General features: G+C 37.1%; 1 protein-coding gene across 1 annotated transcript in view; it reads left to right on the top strand.

Moving 5' to 3' along the window:
- Nucleotides 1–8,420: 8,420 nt before the first annotated feature.
- Nucleotides 8,421–20,777, top strand: part of LOC107290464 (inactive N-acetylated-alpha-linked acidic dipeptidase-like protein 2) — a 95,996-nt gene continuing 83,639 nt past the window's right edge. Inside the window, exons 1-3 of the mRNA XM_015819341.1 lie at nucleotides 8,421–8,512; nucleotides 9,683–9,888; nucleotides 17,453–17,581. Coding sequence (XP_015674827.1) covers nucleotides 9,763–9,888; nucleotides 17,453–17,581 — 255 coding nt within the window. The 5' untranslated portion in view covers nucleotides 8,421–8,512; nucleotides 9,683–9,762. The remainder of the gene's footprint in view (nucleotides 8,513–9,682; nucleotides 9,889–17,452; nucleotides 17,582–20,777) is intronic.

Raw genomic sequence — 20,777 nt, 5'->3', positions numbered from 1 at the left:
AATATATGTATATATGTACGCATATGCGTATATGTATATATGTTATCATGTGCAACAACATCAATAATAAGAAATAATAAATTATTTTCATTTAGGAACTTTTGAAGGACATGATTATCTCTTTACCAGATTATTCTGTTAAATTGGAAACAATCTTGGTCTTCATTCTTCAGAGAAAAAAAAATAAAGATTTGAGAATCAATGTAAACTATATATTAGGAATTGGGACAGGAAAGACTCTACTGTGCTAGTGCTATACAGTTTCTAATGAAAAAATAATGTCTACAGATTAAGAATGAGGAGACCTATGCAGAAAACATGCAAAACAATAAACAATTTTCTTCCTATGCCTGCTAAACCATTTTGGGTCAACATCTGATGGCTAGAAGATAACTTATAGCTTCCGGACATATGTAGGACAGAGCTAGGCTTGAAAAACAAACATTATTTCATTTTGGCCCAGCTGCAGGTTGTAGATGATGAATGGTCAAGAAATATATAATCTCTCCCTGTCCATCCCAACTTTATCAAACAAGAAGATCCATCCTTTCTCAAGGCTGCCATTGACAAATAACTTTTAATTCTAATGCATGCATAATACTTAATTCCTATTATCATCCTAATAGGTGGCAGGTCTTGAAAAACTCTGAGAAGAATTATTTCTTGAGTGAACCAAAACTGAAGATGGTCATACCTGATCAGAATTTGGATGGGAAACTATCAGAATGCCCCAAAATTGGAAGTCCACAGACTATCCTGAAAGAAAGCAATAATGAATCATTTCCATATCATTGCCAAAAAAAATTATACATGCATGTATCCATATATATATAAGAAGTTAAGCTTGATTTGAAAGATACTTTACTTTTTAGCTATTAGCTGAGATTTTTGTAGAAGGAGAATTTGAAGACTGATTTTGGTGTTTTTATCTACATAAATGTATTCAGTTACAGAGTTAGTAGTATGTTCTTCTAACATATTTGTCATCTCTGTCATACAGTCACTAAAACCTTTATAGTAATGTGCTCTCCAAATTTCTTGGACTAAGTGGCATAGTTGATTTGATCCACCAAGACCATTCTTCTAAACTCCTATGTCTTTATATCATCTGGGGTCTTTCAGTCCCTTTTTTCCACAATTGTTGACCTCTGTGAAAGCAAACAGTGAATTGAATTGTTAGTCTAGATTTTCACAGCTACTAAAGATGAGATTTGTACTGCCAGGTCTGGTTTCAAATCTGCTTTGACAAAGCTACCAACAGGGCTAGCAAAATGTCAGCACATATTCATTGCCTCAGATAGCATCATTACAGAAATCATTTCCCCAAGATAAAAGAAAACTTTGCTGTCTTTTTAAAGATTCTGTTCCATTTGGAATGGCCTTAGGGGAATAAAGCTTTTTTTATCATTGATTTCTTTTTAATCAATCAAAATATATTTGGAGGTGGGAAGAAAGACTTCATTAAATCCAGCAAATTACATGAGGAATCATGAAAAAAAGAAAAGCAGTAGAATATGTCTGTAATAAGAGTTCTATCTTTCCCATAAACTATGCTGACAAAAGCATTGGATATGAAAGTTTACAATATATTCAACATTCTCTCTGCGGCCATTGATTTGCAGCTAATTGTCTTCATAGGCTATTTGATACATTAGTAGGCAAGAATTAATTTTGCAGAAATAAATACACCATATAAATGATGTGGTGAGAAATATTTTCCTGACTTTCTGGCCTGCTGTACAGAGAGTGTCTTTGTGAAGGACATGTTGGGATAAATTGATAGCTGTCAAGTGCAGGAAATCAGGAAATTCAGACAGTTCAAATGAATATAAAGATTTATTGCAAGCTTAAGCTCTCCACAAGAATCTGAACTACTAATGGCCCAAGCAAATTAGGGGTAGATAAGGGTCAATGGAATTCAAGGTGGGCTGGGCTTAGATCTCTTGTGGGAGCGAAGGGACTTGAGGCTGATGAGGTGTTTGACTCCCTCCCTCAGGCTCAGCCTGGTCATCTCCTACACAAGCCTTGTATTCTCTACTCTTTTTGGAGTTGAACTAATATGGAAGGAATCAAGTTCTGAAATAAAAAGACACACGCACAAAATAACCAGTAATATTTAATCGAGTTATGCATTTTAAATAGTATAGAACTCCTTCACTAGTCTTAGTTACTAGTAATCTCTGACTTACCACCACAACTGTGATCAGAATTTACATTATTAAGCAAGGCAGTGAGCCATGCCTGATTTTATGATCTTTTTTGCCATGACTGTTAAGTGAACCATGCCAATGTTAAGCAAATCCTGCTTTCTCCATTAACTTTGCTTGTCAAAAGATGGCCGGGAAGGTTGCGAATTTCAATCATGGGAATTTGGGAGGCCATAATCATTGTAAATACATGCCATTTTCCCAGGGTCCACATTTTGATCCCGAGACTGTGGGAATGCTGCAACAGACCTAAGTGCAAGAACTGGTTATAAGTTGAAGATTCCCTGTGTTTCTCGGGATTAATAAGAGGGCTAATAGTTTAGTGTTTTAAATTTCCACATGACATTCATATTTTTCATAGTTACCAGATAGTTGAGAATAAGAGCAATTTAGCATGGCTGAAGCCATGCTTTTCAGAAGCATATGTTCATCGCATCAGAATATATAAAATTAGATCCCCTTGTAACTCCCACAGCATGAGCTTCAGAGGGGAGAGCAAATTCTGTTAAGAATCCATGTATAACTTTTTCTGCAGAAGTGCAATTAGGTCATTTTAGACTCATTCCTCAATAATGTTTTTTATTTCATCTCAGAATATGTTAGGTAGGCTGAGAAGGCTCACCCATTGCTATATGAGACTTTGTACAGGTCATCCTCGAGTTACGACAACAGTTGAGCCCCAGATTTCTTTTGCTAAGTGAGACATTTGTTAAGTGAATTTTGCCCCATTTTACAAACTTTCTTGCCAGGGGACCACTGCAGTTGTTAAGATAGTAACACTGTTGTTAAGTGAATCTGTCTTTCCCATTGACTTTGCTTGTCGGAAAGTTGTAAAAGGTGATCATGTGACCCCAGAGCACTGCAATGGTCATAATTATGAATCAGTTGCTACGCTTCTGAATTTTGATCACATGACCACGGGGAAGATGCAATGTCTGTCGTAAATGTGAAAAATAGTCACCGGTCACTTTTTTTTTCAGTCTGTTGTAACTTTGAATGGTCATTAAACAAACTGTTGTGAGTCAATGACTCCCTGCATTTCTCACCTGAAATTCAGCTTAATGGCATTTCCACTGTTCTGAATTGTGGAAAGGCAGAGAGAACATTCAAAATCATAATCTTTGGCACACAATACATTTATGGATGCCTGGTCTCAAAAATGTCCTACTTAAATGTATATCCTTCCTAACACTTTTAAGGTTTTTTTAGTAACTCTCTTCCCAAGCTAGCTTGGTTATTAGTTTGTGGCATTGGTGGGATTCAGATATGTGAACAACTGGTTCTCTATGTGGATGCTGCCTCCGGAAGTCCGTTCTGGGCCTGGGCAACAAAAAATTAGCTACCGGTTCTGCCGAAGTGGTGCAAACTGGCTGAATCCCACCACTGGTTATGGGCTTGGCAAAGCAATAGACTGCATTCTCGGTGAGCACAGTGAGAACACCAGGCAGATAAATCTTTGCATTGAGGCTTCCTGGGAATAATCTAGACATTATTTATAAAGGATTCCCCTAGGAATCTTGTGAATCTCTTTAAGCAGCCACAGCTACAGGCTTGCTCCTGGTGTTTTGCTAAGGACATCATCATTCACCTGAGGGACCATATTGTCATTAACAATACAGTGTCCTGTCTCCTCTGCTCTATGGCTTTCTCTAGCTCTACTCATTTCCCCATCCTAAAAGATGGAACTCAACTACCAGATACTGTCTGGGCAGGAAGAAAACAATCCATGTGTGGATCAAACTTCAGTGGGTTAAATACTTATTTATTTATTACTTTAAATTTATCTATCAAATTTGTACGCTGCCCATATCACTATCCAAAGTGACTATGGGCTGCTTATAGGGTCATAAAAAACTTAAATATACAAGCATTAAAATTAGCAACAATTAAATAAAGACTAGAAATGGTATGGGTTGGGCTTTTGTCTTCTCAATGACCTCCAGTATAGCATGTCTTCATCGGGACCACAGTCAATTAGCAGAGAAGGTTTAAGGCCCTTCCAGAAGGTCGGAAGGATGGAGAAAGATCTCACCTTTTGTGGCAAGATGCTCCAGAGGGCATCAGAGGAGCTGTGGTGGTACAGTGATTAGAATGCAGTATTACAGTTGACTTTGTCCACTGCCAGGAGTTCAGTCCTGACCAGCTCAGGGTTGACTCAGCCTTCCATCCTTTCGAGGTCGGTGAAATGAGGACCCAGATTGTTGGGGGCAATATGCTGATTCTGTAAACCACTTAGAGAGTGCTGTAAAAAGAACTATGAAGTGGTATATAAGCCTAAGTGCTATTGCTAGTGCTATTCCAAATATATAATACAAACTTTTTTAAAATTAGATTTAATATTAAACCCTGAGACAGACACATATATGCAATATTTTCATGTAGTATCAATATATTAAGCTGTCTTAATAGTCAGTATATTAACCTGTTATCATTGAGACGTTTATTAAATTATTAAACTTATTGTGCAAGACTGCCCACACCATGTGTTCTCTAGTTCCTTGGAAGATCTGCATGAAGTAATACCAGAGGTAATTGCCTGGATAGCTGAATTGGTTATCAGGCCATTGCTGTACCCTCACAGAAGTTTTGTATATACTTATGTGGATTGTGTGTATATATTTACTTCTCTTTTTCATATTCTCATCATATGCTAAATAAGTAATAATATTTTTTTAATTATGTTGTCTTTCTGTAGTTTAGCTATTTACATACTTTCATATCCATTCACAGCCTTGAGTTGCGTTCAACAGTGCAAGGGAACACAGATTACACATATTGGATGTATAGTATGTTGTGGGTTTGGAATTAAAGGCTCCCAAAAGCATGGAGCTAAACTATAACTGTTAACACCCAACAACGATTCATTTTTGTCCTTTTATGGTGCAGTAGCTTTATGGCTTAGATAAAGAGAATATTTCAAGTTGTATTAACTTGAAGTTTCCCTGACAGTTCCTGGAACATAAAGAGATAAAGTTATCAAGATGTCTAATGTAGGAACATGAGATTGGTTGTCAGAACAATTTAAAGAAAATTAAACTTTATTTTTTCTCCATACTCCACTGAGAGCTTTTGAGTCTTTGTTAGGCATACTAAGCTTTTAAATGAAGTCATGTCACTGTACAATATGCCTTTGTGTTTTATTACCTGATCTGATTGCTGGTGAGGAGCAGTTTCTTCCAATATTGCCCATCAAAGGAGGGATTAGGACTAGTCATTACAGAAGACACACTGTTGACATGATGTTTCCATAATTTATTGTACCACATTGAAATATATTCTCTATTTTTTTTGTAGCCCTCTTATGAGATCACTGATTTTCCTGCCACCAGAAGTCAGTGATGTGGAACAGAAATATAGAAAAACATCCAAAATAGGTTAAAAAAGTAAAGCTACCATCAAAGATACAAAATCCAAAGGCGTCTCTTCCATAAACACATATCCAGGGATATATAATCTTGAACTTCAGTTTGATTATTACTGCCATGCCTTTCCAGTCCAAACAGGGGTGGTGCTGAATACGTAAAATATTGGCTAAAGTTACTGATATTCGTCTGATGATCCCATGATTTACATCAAATTGTATTATTGGTAATATTTTGCTGAGAAAAAAAGGACAAGACTCTATCTGTTGTTGCTCCTCTTTCAATGTCTAATAAGGCTATTTGTTTTTCTTAGCCTAAGAAAGAGGAAGAGACAGAGAAAGGAAGGAAGGAAGGTTCAATTAGTATTTAAAACAAATCATTATCAGATCCTAGGAACATGAACCTGAAAGGAGTTGTTGTTGTGTTGTTTTGATAAAGACAAATAGGCAGGTTATTTTCCTTTTAAGTCTTTCCCAATTAACCAATCCTGCATGTTTGTTGGATGAGACCAAGAAACAAAACTATTGGGAGGAAAGGAACAATGAGAGGGATAATTGTCCCTGAGACTAAAGATGAAATAATGTTCCCGTAAAGTATCATTTTGGCTTAATGATGTGAGTATAATTATTTCTGATGTTCAGGCTATGAGTGATATTGATTAGGGAGATGAAATAGTACCCATGTTTTACAGAACTTCAAAAAGAGCTCTGGGAAGAATGCATTAAGGGGAGGAAAGTCATCTGAAATTAGCTAAAATATGGGTGAGGAGTAGATCTGGAATGCAGACCTCCAATTGGAAAGCAGAAATGAACCAGAGAATAATTGATGTACAGTACAGCTACTTTCATCATCAGCTCTAAGTTCTTATTCCAGATCCTTTTTATTGGCCTTTTAGTAGCCCTTGCTTTTAGGTGATCCTAGTAATGAAACTAAAGTCAAAATGTTACTGGAAACACTGCTTTAAGTAGGGATGCTTCCATTAGGCAAGGTAATGTTCAACACTCAAAGCAACCCTAGCAGATCAAGAAAACATGGACAGAGAAAAGTTCTAGCCTGACTTCTTTGCTAACCAAGATTATAAAGTTAAAGGTTTCCCCTATCCAGTCTTGTCCGACTGTAGGGAACGGTGCTTTATCTTTGTTTCTTAGTCAAGGGAGCCAGCATTGCCCAAATACATTTCTGTGTTCATGAGACTATATGCTGAGGCACATGAAACACTATTACTTTACCACCAAAGTGGTACCTATTTATCTACTTGCACTTGCATGCTTTTGAACTGCTAGATGAGCAGGAACTGCGACAAATAACGGGAGCTCACCCCATCATATAGAACTTGGGTCTCGAATGCAGGTTATCAGGTTTCCAGCTGACAAGCTCAGCATCTTTAGCCACTGTGTCATCATGTTCCCTACAACCAAGAATATATGTAGAGTGGTTAAATTTTAGCTATCATCACTACAATTCTTCCTTTCCTAGTCTGCTTTTGTGGATATCAATTCTTCCTATATTTCTGTTAAGCTTGCTCTGGGACATATTTGCTGTAGTTCTCTCTCCCACACACACACAAAATAACCCATAAACTATTTTAGCTTCCCAGATCCATTTTTGTCTGTTGGAACACCACAAGATTTGTTACAAGGATTTAGAAGTAAAACTACAATGTTTTGCATGTTTCGGTCAACTTAATACAAACTGGGGCATTAATGGTAAATTCAATTACCTCATTTTAAGCTCCCCTCAGTTCTAAATAGCCATTCTGATAAAATCATAAATCATAAATCATCCTGTTCTTGCAGGATAAAGTAGCTGAAAGAAACTTTAAAGTGCAACCACTATTCAGATTATCCAACCCTATTTTAAAACTAAAAAGGCTTCCATTTATGTTCAGAGTACAATTGGCTCATGTAGCTTGAAATTTAATTTTTGATTCTTATGGATAGTATTGTATTTCTCACAAAAATTCTTATTTAGATATACCAGCACAAGAATTTATTCAATATTATATTTATGATGTTTGATTAGGTCTCTGCTATTGATATTACTCATTTGTAAGTTTTAAAATATTTAAAATGTGTATGATGCTCCAAACCCTGATAATTCTAGGAAGCTTATAAAATGTAATAAAGCAATCATAATTATAAAAATAGCATTAAAAAAGAAATCATCAGTCATTAGATCAAATGATTAAAATACTAATGGCCTGGATAAAAGGACATATTTTGAGTCCCTCGAACCCCTGTAATAAGGTGAAATTGCTTCAGTTTGATTAGTAATATGTTTTTACAGATACAGTGCTACTGAAAGAATTTATGCCAAAATGATAGAAGTGATAGAACTGCTCCATTCAGTAATTTAAAATTGTTTACACTTATATATCTAGTTAAGTGATCTATATTCCTTTTGTTAAACAAGGTTTTACTGTAATATGTGCATTTTAATCTGTTTCATGTTCTTTCATACTGTTTACATTTTCAGAATATTGCACAGTTTTGATAACTTTCAAGTAATTGTCAGAGTCGCCGTGAGTGAGTAGGTAGCTATATAAATTTTCTAAAATAAATAAACAAAATATTAAATCACTGAATTATGTGGTAAATCAGAAAATTGCTAAATAAAAGAATACTTTCCCATTCTATTTTTCCTTAGATGTTGATGAATAAAGATGTCTTTTATTATAATGTACTACAGGTAATTAAAGTGTATTAAGAAAATAAAATAATAAAAAATGGACAAAATTCTTGTCAGTTTTGGAAATTCAGGTGGTAACTTTGGGTAGACAAAGTTGTATATGGTTTCTTAAAAACTTTGCAGATGGATCCAAAATATTTTTTTTTCTTTTTCTCTTAGCAGAAAGGAAAATTGTGACTTTGAATATTCAAACTCAGCCAACATATAAAGCAATATCCAGTGTTGTTGGTTATTTAAAAGGAGCCACAGTTCCTGGTAGGTTTATTTTTATCTCTCTATCTGCTAACCTCTGCAAGTCACTTGTCATATTGCTGAACAAGAACAGAATTTCATAACTTATTCTGGACAGTGTATTGCACTTAACCTTCAAACTATACACAACAGCCTATTATTTTTAGAATTTGTTCTATATAGTTACCCAGACTGACCATTTACACCTGTCTGAAAAATAATTATGGGAGTGAAATCCACACATTAAAGATACTAAGGCTGAAAAACACTGGTGTAGACATTATACATCTTCTTAGCACATTCCACATGATGTATTTTAGTTTACTGTTATTTAGTTTAACCATTCATATCTGAGTAAGATCTCTGGTAGGAGTCATATTTGCCAGAGAAGATACCTTATACTATAGACCTTTAGCAAACAGAAAGCAGGAGACTATGATCACCAGTTATTTCAACTCGCTTTAAATATAGTGAGCTATTTGAGTTACTTCCAGAAATATATGTCTATGGAGATTCTTAGTCATCCAGGTCATGGCTGTCCCAAAGCTGCTTTTTTCAAGAAGCAACTGGACTTTCTTGTTTTTCTTTAAAGACTTTTCACTTCTTATCACAGAAGCTTCTTCAGCTTTGACTGGATGGTGGGGAATGGAAGGATTTATACTCCTTGCAGACAGCAAAAGAATGCAAATGACCAGCTGTCTGCAAGGGGTATAAATCCTTCCATTCCCCACCATCCAGTCAGAGCTGAAGAAGCTTCTTGGATGAGAAGCGAAATGTCTTCAAAGAAAAACAAGAAAGTCCAGTTGCCTCCTGAAAAAGCACCTTTGGGATTCCAAAAATATAGTAATTATTGAAAACCAATCAAAACAAATCTAACCTCTTAAGACAGTTTACATCCATTTTAGTTGGTTGCAATAACTATTCAGTCTTATGTCTTTCCAGATAGGTTCATTGGATGATTCACTATAAAGCATTCTGCATTATAAATTATGTTGTAAGCTTGGGATTGCAAGCAAATAAGGTTGAGGTCTTTCAGATAAAAGTGACTCTTGAACCCAGCTGACTATTGTGGCAAACTATAGCTGTTACACAGCTGACAAGAATGGGAAAGGTAATGATACAATCTGTGTTTGGAAGGACTTTGGGTTGCATTGCTTCATTAATAAAAGCATTGGCTTGCTTTATATTTTTCAGATAGATATGTCATAGTTGGCAGCCACCACAGCAGTTTGCCTGGCTACAGTAGTGAGCAGTGGGCTCACGGCACAGCAGTAATGACTGCACTTATCCAAGCCTTGATGAGGAAGGTAAAGAAAGGTTGGAGGCCTGAGCGGACCATCATTTTCTGTTCATGGGGAGGAACCATGTTTGGCAAGATTGGTTCCTACGAATGGGCAGAGGTAAGAATCTTTACAGGTTTCTTTCTTCATACAATAGCAATAGTAATAGCACTTAGACTTATATACCGCTTCACAGTGCTTTACAGCCCTCTCTAAGCGGTTTACAGAGTCAGTCTATTGCCCCCAAAGATCTGGATCCTCATTTTATCGATCTCAGAAGGATGGAAGGCTGAGTCACCCTTGTGCCGGTGAGACTCGAACTGCCGAACTGCTGGCAGCCGGCAGTCAGCAGAAGTAGCCTGCAGTAATGCATTCTAACCACTGATCTAGAGTTGCCAATATCAAGGATAGGAATTATTATTTGATATGTCCTATGGATCTTCCTGGTCTCCTGTTTCTAAATTTTATTCTCTGAATGTGTTCTTTTCTAACTTCTCAGACATGTTTTCTAAACATGCAGTTGAGTCTAAGCTGCATTTCCTGTTTGCTTTATGTGTTCAGTGATTGTACCCAGAAGGATGAATGAGTAAGCAGTGGTATCTGTGAAGAAAAAAGAGAGGGCCATGGTATTTGAATATTCCCCAGATATATAGCTGTTATCAATTGCCTTTATGATTATCATCTAAATCAATATCACTATTTAATTAATTGAGGGATGATTCCAATGATTCTTGTTCTAGCCAAGAACTGAAGAGTCATCTTGGTATCTAAAAAGGTTAAATCTTGGCAGCTTTTTGCCTGGATGATTGAGTCTTCATTTACATATTGTTATAGTAACCCCTGCAGTCATTATAGTAAGAGTTACTACATTTTGCCTAACCAAATATTTATTTTGACTGAGGAAGTTACTTGGATAAGTAACAAAATGTCTCAGTTTTGATAAACTTTGATCCAGTTGCCATGATTTAGCCTTTTTAGATGCTTTTGGCCTGAATGAAGGAGTCTCCATTTACCTATAGCAAGGGTCTTCAAACTTGGCAACTTTAAGACTTGTGGACTTCAGCTCCCAGAATTCCTCAGCCAGCCCTGTCTTAAAGTTGCCAAGTCTTAAAGTTGCCAATTTTGAAGACCCCTGACCTATAGTCATGTTAGTGTCACTTAAAAATGTAAGTTGCTGTAAGTAGGGTCACCTTTTGCAAAATTAATGGTGTTCTTTATATAAGCAAAATCAATGGGGAGGCCAGATTCACTTAACAACTGTGTTACTAATTTAACCAACTGCAGTGATTCACTTAACAGCATGAGAAGAAAGGTCATAAAATGAAGTAAACATCTGTCTCCTTTAGCAACAGAAAGTTTGGGCTCAGTTGTGGTGATTAGTCAAGGACTACTTGTAATAAAAATAAGGTGTTTGATTAGTAATATATTATAGGCAGTTTTCTGGCCCTATCAATTTATTTAGCAGCAAGAGAAAATTAGCACCACCAAAATGAATAAAGATATTAAAACACGTGTAGATGAAAACTGATCATTTTAGAGCTATTATTTCATAACAATTCAGGTGATTAATCAGTATTTTTGGAGCATCCTCTTCTAATTTGTAGTCAATTAAAATATTCTTTAACAGCAAACAGATACTAAGTTGTGTCAACTGAATGTTGAATTTAGCAAAAGGAAATTATTTTCTAGATGCATCGTGGAATCCACTAAGACAGGGGTGTCAAACTCAATTTCATTGAGGGACGCATCAGCATTGCGGTTGCCCTCAGGGGGCTGGGTGGGTGTGGCTAGGGTGGGTGCGGCCTACTAGGTGGGCGTGGATGGAATGGGTGTGGCCAGCTCTACATCATTCGCGTCAAGGGTGCCTGTGGGGGCCTGGGCAGGAGTGGGACAGATCTGAGGGTCTCTGGCAGAAGGGGGTGGGACCAGGGCAAGTGCCAAGGCATGGTCCACTGGAGGAGCCTCACTGTTCCTCTCAGGCCATGCGGGGGGGCTGGATGGTGGTGTGGGCTGCCTGGAGCCCTGGGCAGCAGAGGTCCAATGCCCAGCCTGGCCCTTGAGCACCCGTGGCACCAAGCCCAGCCCCACTTCCTCAAGGCTGCTGCTCAAGGTTCTACTGGTTCCTCGCTGTTTCCAGACAGCCTTGTGGAGCTAAGACTGAAGGTGTTTCAGCATAGATGGCCACCACAAAATTGTACATTGGCTCCCGGCTGGCCTGGGCCAGGGCCAAGGCAGAGGGGGCCGTTCCCTCACTGTTTCCAGGATGGCTTCGCAGGCCACATGAAACCACTTTGCGGGCCATATGCAGCCCACATCTAGCCTTGTGTTTGACATGTCTGCACTAAGAGTACAAAAATGGTTAATGAGACAGTCTGTCAGTCAATCAGTGACTAGAGGGATCTGGCTATATAAGCCATAAGGATAATCGAGGTAAGGGACTAATTGGTACATGCCTGTTGGTCAGATCAAACAATAAAACTTCCAGGAGAAAAAAAGGAGATGGACAATATTAAAATATAAGTCAAATATATATCAGCCTGTTGGGTTTGAATAATGTAAGCAGAATAAAAGTAAATTCCATCTCTATTTTAAAGAAGCCAAGCAATTCAGTTTTAATGGACATTTATTGGTTCAATCTAGTAGCTTTGAGTCAATACTATATTTATTTATTGAATTCATATAGCCATCCATTTCACCAAAAGTGACTCTGAGTGGTGTACAACAAAGCTAAAACATTGAACAAATACATAAAACCATATGTTCGGAGGTTCAGAATTTACATATTAAAAGAAGATATAAACAGGGTCCCTTCCTTAATCCTCTCTTGCTTTTATGATGCAACATTCATAATAGACGCTGATAAAACAATCATTATTGGCAGACGTTTTGCAGAAATTAATCAGTTAATCATCTATATATCTTTTATATTTCCACAGACTAACCTAGTAATTTAGCCAAACTGTTTTTATTCCATGCACTAGTTTTTAAATTCAAAAGAATGTTCTGTTTCTCATTTTTTTTAAAAAAACACCCGAAGCTCTTTATCAAAATAATAAAGATAAAAGGAAGATAAAAGCAGACTAAAAAAAGAGTTTAAAAAGAATAAAAAAGAATTAAAAGCATTCCATTAGAAAATGCAAAGGAAAGTGGTTGCAGAGGGAAATAAAAAGATGGATCTTTAAAAGATGCCTGAAAGACATCAGCATTATAGGTGTCTTGTGTATCTCAGAGGACAGCTAATTCCACAAAACAGGAGAATTTTAGATGAAGTTTTTCTCCATGGCATAAACTAATATTAGGCAAACAGTATGCAAAACCAGGAACTCCTCTCAAAGTTTCTGAACTGCTGATGTAAGTAAATAATGAGTAAACAAGGGTTTTAAAGTATAAAGGGGGCAGGGTAGCTCACTGGATAAAGATGCTGAGCTTCTCAGCTGGAAATCTGATAGTTTGGGTTTGAGGCTCGAACACGATGCAACAAGGGAAACTCCTATTACTTGCCCCAACTCCTACTCACCTAGCAGTTCAAAAGCATGAAAATGTAAGTAGATAAATAGGTACCACTTTCAATGGGAAGGTAACAGTGTTCCATGTGCTTCGGTGTATAGCTGGCTACATGAACATGGAAATGTCTTTGGATAACACTGGCACCCTTGGCTAAGAAACAGGGATGAGTACTGCCCTCTAGAGTCAGACATGGCTGGACAGGGGAAAGTTTTACCTTTACCTTAAAGTAGGGGTGTCAAACTACCGGCCTGCTGGCTGGATGCGTCATCTGGAAGCCGCGCCCACCCCATTGCCGGCAATGGCAAAACTGTCCCGATACGTCTCGTAATGTCATGTGACATCGCAAGTTTGACATGTCTGCCTTAAAGTATAAAATCAGTGCTCGTATCAATCTTTTCATGTTTACTTAGTAAAAGGTTTGTCAACTGAAAATTAGTATACTTTTCTATTTCTCAGATTAACTGGGGGGAAAAAACCCTGAGATAGGACTATTTATCAAGCCCCAGATATTTGGAATTTTAGGAATACAGTGTTTTATTTTAAAAAATTCTCATAATATAGAAAATAAACTACAAATAAAGTTTGGGCACTTTATCAAGTTTGTGGAGTTCTAAAACAAAAGGAAAAGGAAAAAAGGTTAATTGTGAACATGCTGACAAAAACGTACTTGGCAACAAACGCGCGCGCGCGCACACACACACACACACACATACATATTAGGACATAAGAAAAAGGTATATAAAGAAACTTTAACCTTATTAAATTAAATAACCAAAGTTGTATAACTATCCATCTCACAAAAAGCAAATCAGGGCAGTTTAAAACAATCAAATAAAACCGCAAATATAAAAGTACCTTTATATAAAGATATAAAAATCCACATTAAAAGATGAATGTTGTAAGAAACAAATATAGACTACTGAGGCAAAGGAAATAAAAATGGCCCGTAAAGCAACAGAGCCATTTAAACATGTTTCCAGTTCCCTGGGAGCCCCAGGCCTGAGAACATCACCAGATCTTGAGGGACTTTCAAAATGTCAAAAGCAATGGAGCTAACCTAATCTTGGCGGGAAGAATGTTCCATAAGGCCAACCCATGGCAGAGAAGGCACATCTTCTGAAAGCCACCAAACTTATTTCTTTATCAAATTTATGTAATGAATGTATATACAAATGTAGGTCCCTAGTTGATTATCCACAGCATGCCTTCTCTGCCAGATCTAATGGGGTGGGTTGATGTAACTAGGAGAGGCAGGCTGATGTAACCTTAGATAGCCTGGTTCCATGTCATGAAGGACTTTAAAGGTTAAAACCAGCACCTTGAATTGGACCTAGAAATGAATTGGCAGCCAGTTCAGCTTATGGAGCACACATAACAGCCTGTACTGCTGCATTCTGGATACTCTTCTAGGCAATCCCAAGTAGAGCTCATTGCAATAGTCCAGTCTGGAGTGACTAGAGCATGAGTGACTATAAGTACAACTCAGTACATGACAAAGTGTGCAAAAGCTGTCCTAGCCATCACTTTTGCCTCCTCATCGAGCAGGAGTTGTGAGTCTAGGAGGACCCCAAGACTGAACACTCTCTGGCTGGGCAGTGTAATCCCATCCAGCACCAAAGATGGCATAGTTTTGAAACCAGAGGCCCCCAAAATCTGGAGCTATTCAATTTTACCAGGGATCAGTGGAAGCTTGTTGTTTCCCAACCAGATCGTCACAGCCTTGAAAGCATATAAGAAATTTATAAGGTAAAGACATTTACTATGGCATCACTTATATTGCCAGGGGCAGAAAAATATTTCATTAAATATATTACACTATATTTAATATATTAATTATATTAGATACCTCACCCCATGGTGACTGATGACTTTACTAGTGACTTATGCAGATATTAAAGAGGAGAAGAAAAGTGCCAAATCCTGTGGCACCCCACATAGTAGAGGACAAAGGTAGGACCTCTCCTCCCTAATCATCACTGACCGGAATCAACCCTGCAAGAAGATGATGAGCCAGCATAAAACTGTGCTGCTCACTTCCAATCCTCTGAGCTTATACAGAAGGATATCATGGTCCATGATATTGGAAGCCACTGGAAGGTTGGTAGCAAAAGGATAGATGCACTATTCCTATCCTGCCCATGCCAGAGGTCATCCAAAAGCATGACCAATGCTATTTTCATCCTATATCCAGGTCTGAATCCTGACTGAAAAGGATCCAGATAATCTGCTTCTTCCAAGGTTTCCCAAAGCTGTTTTTAAACCACTTTCTCCATCATTTTCCCCAAGGGAGGTGAGATACTGGATTAAAAATGATTTGGTTCTTGGTTCAGAGGTAAAGGAACATCCATCTTATTAAAAGAATTAACCACTACCAGAACTCACTCACACAACACTCCCAGTCCTCTTTGACAAGCCAATAGGGGCATGGATCAAAAGAGCAGGTAGCCAAGCTCACGGTATTGAGGAACCTGTCCATTTCTTCAGGTCCCAGAAGTTCAGAACATTCCCAGATAGTTGTGTGAGACTTCTTCCCAAGCATCTTCTTTGGACTTGTGATAAGAGCAGGATCCAAATGGGAATGAATTTGAGGAACTTCTTCCAACAGATGCTGTGCAAATTCCTCCACGCACCCCTGTAAGAGGTTGTCCATGCCCCTTTCTGCAAATTGGCACATGTCACCTGAAACAAGACTGTGGGGTAGCAAGCTGCAGATGCAAAAATGGTGAGAGGTACTAACAGTTCAACATCTTTTCCACGCTAATATAGGCCTTAATAGCAACTCTAACTGATGTTCAGTCAAGTTCGCCTTTTGTTGAACAGCAGTAATGGTCTAGACTCCAGATGTTCCTCTTCCCATTTCATCTTCCTCAATCCATTGGAAACCACAGGGAGTGATGGGATCCACACAAGAAGAGAGATCAGATAGGTGCAATCCAATCCAAAGGCTTCATTTGCCACCTTGTTCCAAGTGGCAACCAAGGCTTCAGTTGGACCATACCGCAGACCAACAGGGACATCCCATCTCATTTGGAAACCTCTCTGGATCCATCATTCACGAGAGGTACATCAATCTAATGGATCCAGTCTCCAGGCAGGAAGATATAAATCAAGGCCTGATCTGACAATGACAAAAGAATATCTTAGGAAACACAGTAGGTACATATTTTCATCGAGATTTAAAGAACAACTAAACTGGAACTGAATGCTTTTCTTTCCCTTTCGCCCTATGGGCAGGGATTCTTTTTTCTAAGTAGATACTTTATAAATTAATAACATCCCCTGTAATCACGAAAGACATATTTTCTGCTTAGCTTGCAAATTCTAATGGCAGGATTTTAAAGACCTGCCACCTACAATAAAGCTGGACTGCTCTGAAATTGAAGTTACCTTGGCAGTGTGCAGATATTCTTGGGCCTGAGTGTAAACAACATGAAAGCATTACCAAAGCTTTATTCTTGTAACTGAATTATAGGATTACAATAAGCTGTGAAAAATACGGAACGAGGGAACTGTTGCAACCAGGTTTCAAAAGGTTTCTTGCAATTGCCTGAGAGCAAAATTTCTTTAGTTCCACTTCAAATCATCCTTGCATCAAACGTAATTGCATTATACCCCTTTTGCTCAACGCAAAGATCCTCTTCATGGAACAAACACTTCATTACTAGGTAGGCAGTGGGAAATAATTGAAATATGCCTTTGTTTTCAAAAAGATAACAAAATGACAACATTGGAGAAACATTGTCACTCACATCTACAATATGGGTGCCTGGTTGGAAGCAATCAAGCCCTTTGTTTGCTAATTTTTATATTTAAAGTGTGATGTGGAACATTGTTTTTTCAAAAACACAAAACAAAACAGTCTTCCTATTATTTCAGAGGACGTAATGTTTTGATTCGCTGCTTAGAACTGTAGTCATTCTTAAATCCTTCTGGCCTCATTTTTCATTTTGTTCATTTGAGAAATAGAATTATAACCCCACAAGAGAGAAATTAAATAAAGACTTCCTTTCAAGTTCCTAAAATGATATTCTATAAAAATTGAATTAAACGTTACTTGGGGAATTGAAGTAGGTGGAAAAACATGACTCGTGTTCTCCCTTTCCTACATTTCAAAGGACTACAATAAGAATGCAGGTCTTAATTAGGATCTGACTTATTAATCACGTTTGTGTTTTAGGACTTCAGGACAGTTCTCCAGAGGAACGCTGTGGCATATGTGAATCTCCATGATCCAATAAGAGGCAAAGGCATTTTATACTCCATAGCATCTCCTTCTGTTCAGCAACTAGCAACTGAAATTACAAAGGTGAGTATAGTCTTGTATGATGTTTCTAATATGCAGTAGGCTTGATATGATAATTCAAATTTAATTGACATTATATAAGTCTTCAGGACAGTTCCAAAAGTAATGGGTGCAAATGATAAATGATTCATAAATTAGATATTTAAAAGCCTGGAATGCTATAAATTCCATGGTAAAATCAATATGCCATGATATTAAATAATTGAGTATCAGATCCTCAAGGTAATATTTCTTAGAGAAAACAGAGAAGAAAAAATCACTTCTGAAATCTGGAACTTTCAGAAAGGAACGACCCTAATAAGACAACAATTTTCTTCTTTGATTTAGGGCAGGGGTCTTCAAACTCGGCCCTTTATGACTTGTGGACTTTAACTCCCAGAATTCCTCAGCCAGGCATGCTGGCTGAGGAATTCTGGGAATTGAAGTCCATGAGTCATAAAAGGGCCGAGTTTGAAGACCCCTGATTTAGGGCAACAGGGAATTGCATAAGAAATAAAAGAGGGAAAAATTATTCTGTGTAATACCAATGAGAAGTGGAAATGGTAATGCCATCAGGGTTGTTGTACCCATCCATCATTTTTTTTTCTAAAACACAATGAAAAAAGACCTCAGTAGAAGCAGTTGCAAGATAACGATATGGAAACCATGCTGGATTGCTATAAAAAAAAAGATTTCTGCTCAACTATATTAATAGAAAAAGCAATAATCTATACCAAATTATATTGTTTGTTGGGGATGATAGAAAAATGTATTATTTGGAACTTAATAGAATAGGGGATATGGTGGATTGTCCTACATTTCTCACAAAGCTTATAGGAGAGGAGAAGCAAAGGACACATTTGTAAGAATGCCTGTACAAACATAGTAAATAGGAGTTCCGGTTATTTAATCTTGTACTGTCCTCTGGTCTACACAGGCTGATAGTCTCAGACAATTTTCTATTTTTTAAAGTATTGTTTCCAACCATGGCCACTTCCCGACATGGGAACTTCAAATCCCAGAATTTCCCAGCCACCATGGCCGTTGGAGAGAATTCTGGGAGCTGAAGTCCACTTGCATCTTTCTCCATGTTCCATTATATTGATATTTGAAGACATTTCTTTTCCAACAGGTTATTGCCATTTACAGTGTAATATTTTTTTAAAAAATAAATATTGCTTCTCTTTGGCTCTCCTCTCCTCTCCTTTCCTCTCCTCTTCTTTCTTTACTTTTTGTGGACTTGACTGGTGATTGACTGAACTAGTCCCTTCAGTTTTAGTTGTTTGCTACTGCCTTTCTCCTTGGTTGAGAAAAAAAATGAGTACGCTGGGTCATTTGGCTGGCTTTGTGGCTAATACAGGACTAGAATTTCTGGTCTCCCCATATTTGAATGTTAGCTAGATTCCTTTTTTAAAAAGAAAATCATAAAAATGCAAAAAAAAAATCATTAAAAATAAGCTGTAAGTAAAGACAGGGTAATAAAATCATAAATCTGTAACAATATTAGCACTGTATCTCTTGTTACTTAAAGGAAGGTTTAATAAGATATGTCAAATAAATAGAGAACTCAGATAAATATCTACCTATGTCCTGTTTCTGTTAACTGAGTTCCTTTATAATTATATTTTTTCAGCTTTGTTTTAAACATTTCCATTTGGAGGATGTCTGAAGCCTAGAGCATTCTTGTACTCTAGCTACTAGCACTATCTATAAAAAGAAATAAAATAGGACATTTACAGTAATCATCTGGAATAAACACCTGGCTATTCTCAAAAACCAAGTTATTTCATATCCTTCATGTAATCTTCATTTCTTTAATTAGTTACAACTAATATTGTGTCTTGGCACAGAAACAACTTAGAAGTACTTTTTTTTCTGGGCTTGCTAGAGGATTCTGACTGAAACCTTGAATAAACAAAGAAAGCAGATTTAAATATTTAGGTTGTGAAGCCAAATTGGAATTCAAACATTCTGAGATCTTTGTGAGCATGTGTGAACTCCGTTCAGCCATGCTAATTACGGCCCATTTTATGGGAGGGAGATTCTGCCAAGTTGTATTTCTGTGTCTGAGTGTTCTGTAAACGAAGGTGCCATTGTCAGCTTGCTGCATTAATGAATCACCATTTATTTGGCACCTTATAATGGAAAAGTCTATGTTGGCTGGGGAGGAAATTAAATCCTCTAAATAAGACCATTAATTCATTAGTCTCAAATTTACATTTCAGAAGCACAAAAGTTACTCTGACTGAGCCATTAATTTATATGCCAGTAGGGTTGGCTTTGGTAAAGCAAAAACAAGAAAGAATCTTGGGGAACTTTGACATCTTACTAATATATTGAAAAATAAACTTTGAAACAAACATTCAAGATCCACAGTTATAAAAAGAAAAGTTACTTTTTCCATTCATAAAACAAATGCTGCAGAGCTAGCCCGTAGGCTCTAGGCCAATTTACCTCAGCCAACTCACCATGGCCAACTTGCCACAGGACAGCTAAACACGGGGCAAGAGTCACGCTAATATTGAAGAAATGGGAGAATAGAATCATTAAAGAAAGGATGCTACAGAAGGGACAAAATGAAATGTGAATGACAAAAATTAAAATATTTTTAAATAATTAAATTGAACTGTTGAATTGTCCCATGGTGAGTTGGCCACAATGAGTTATCCCATTCCAAGCCCATCTGGTATGTAATATTTCCTTTCAGCTACAGTGTCCTTTATCCACCTGCACAAAAAACACAGGAGCTTTTAGTGTGTTCCATACAGCTTTCCCAAATGAAATCTCCAAATAATGTAACAGATTTTGTTTTATGCCAGATCACATGCACTGAGCTAATCTTGACTGGGCTTTCTGTGCATATGTGTAAGTGATCTGTGTTACTTCCTACTGGTAGTCTCAGTGCTTGATATTTTTCATAAATGATTGTGCTAATTAAAGTTGTGGCAATTAGATCTGGAAATATGTGTTTAAGGAATGCACAAAAACTGTAACATGTAGGTATGAACCTCATTTACCATATCATTGTCACAATTCATGATGATTCTTCAGTGTAGATCTGAATCCAAGTATATAAATTCAGAAATAGGAGTATGATTTGTACAACATAAACAAGGTGAAAACATCCATTTATTTGCTTGTTTGTTTGTGATATATATATATATATATATATATATATATATATATATATATATATATATATATATATATATATATATAT

Source organism: Protobothrops mucrosquamatus, unplaced genomic scaffold (assembly GCF_001527695.2).
Source record: "Protobothrops mucrosquamatus isolate PMUCROS unplaced genomic scaffold, P.Mucros_1.0 scaffold902, whole genome shotgun sequence".
NCBI lineage: Eukaryota > Metazoa > Chordata > Lepidosauria > Squamata > Viperidae > Protobothrops > Protobothrops mucrosquamatus.
This window is presented reverse-complemented; position numbering and strand designations above follow the sequence as displayed.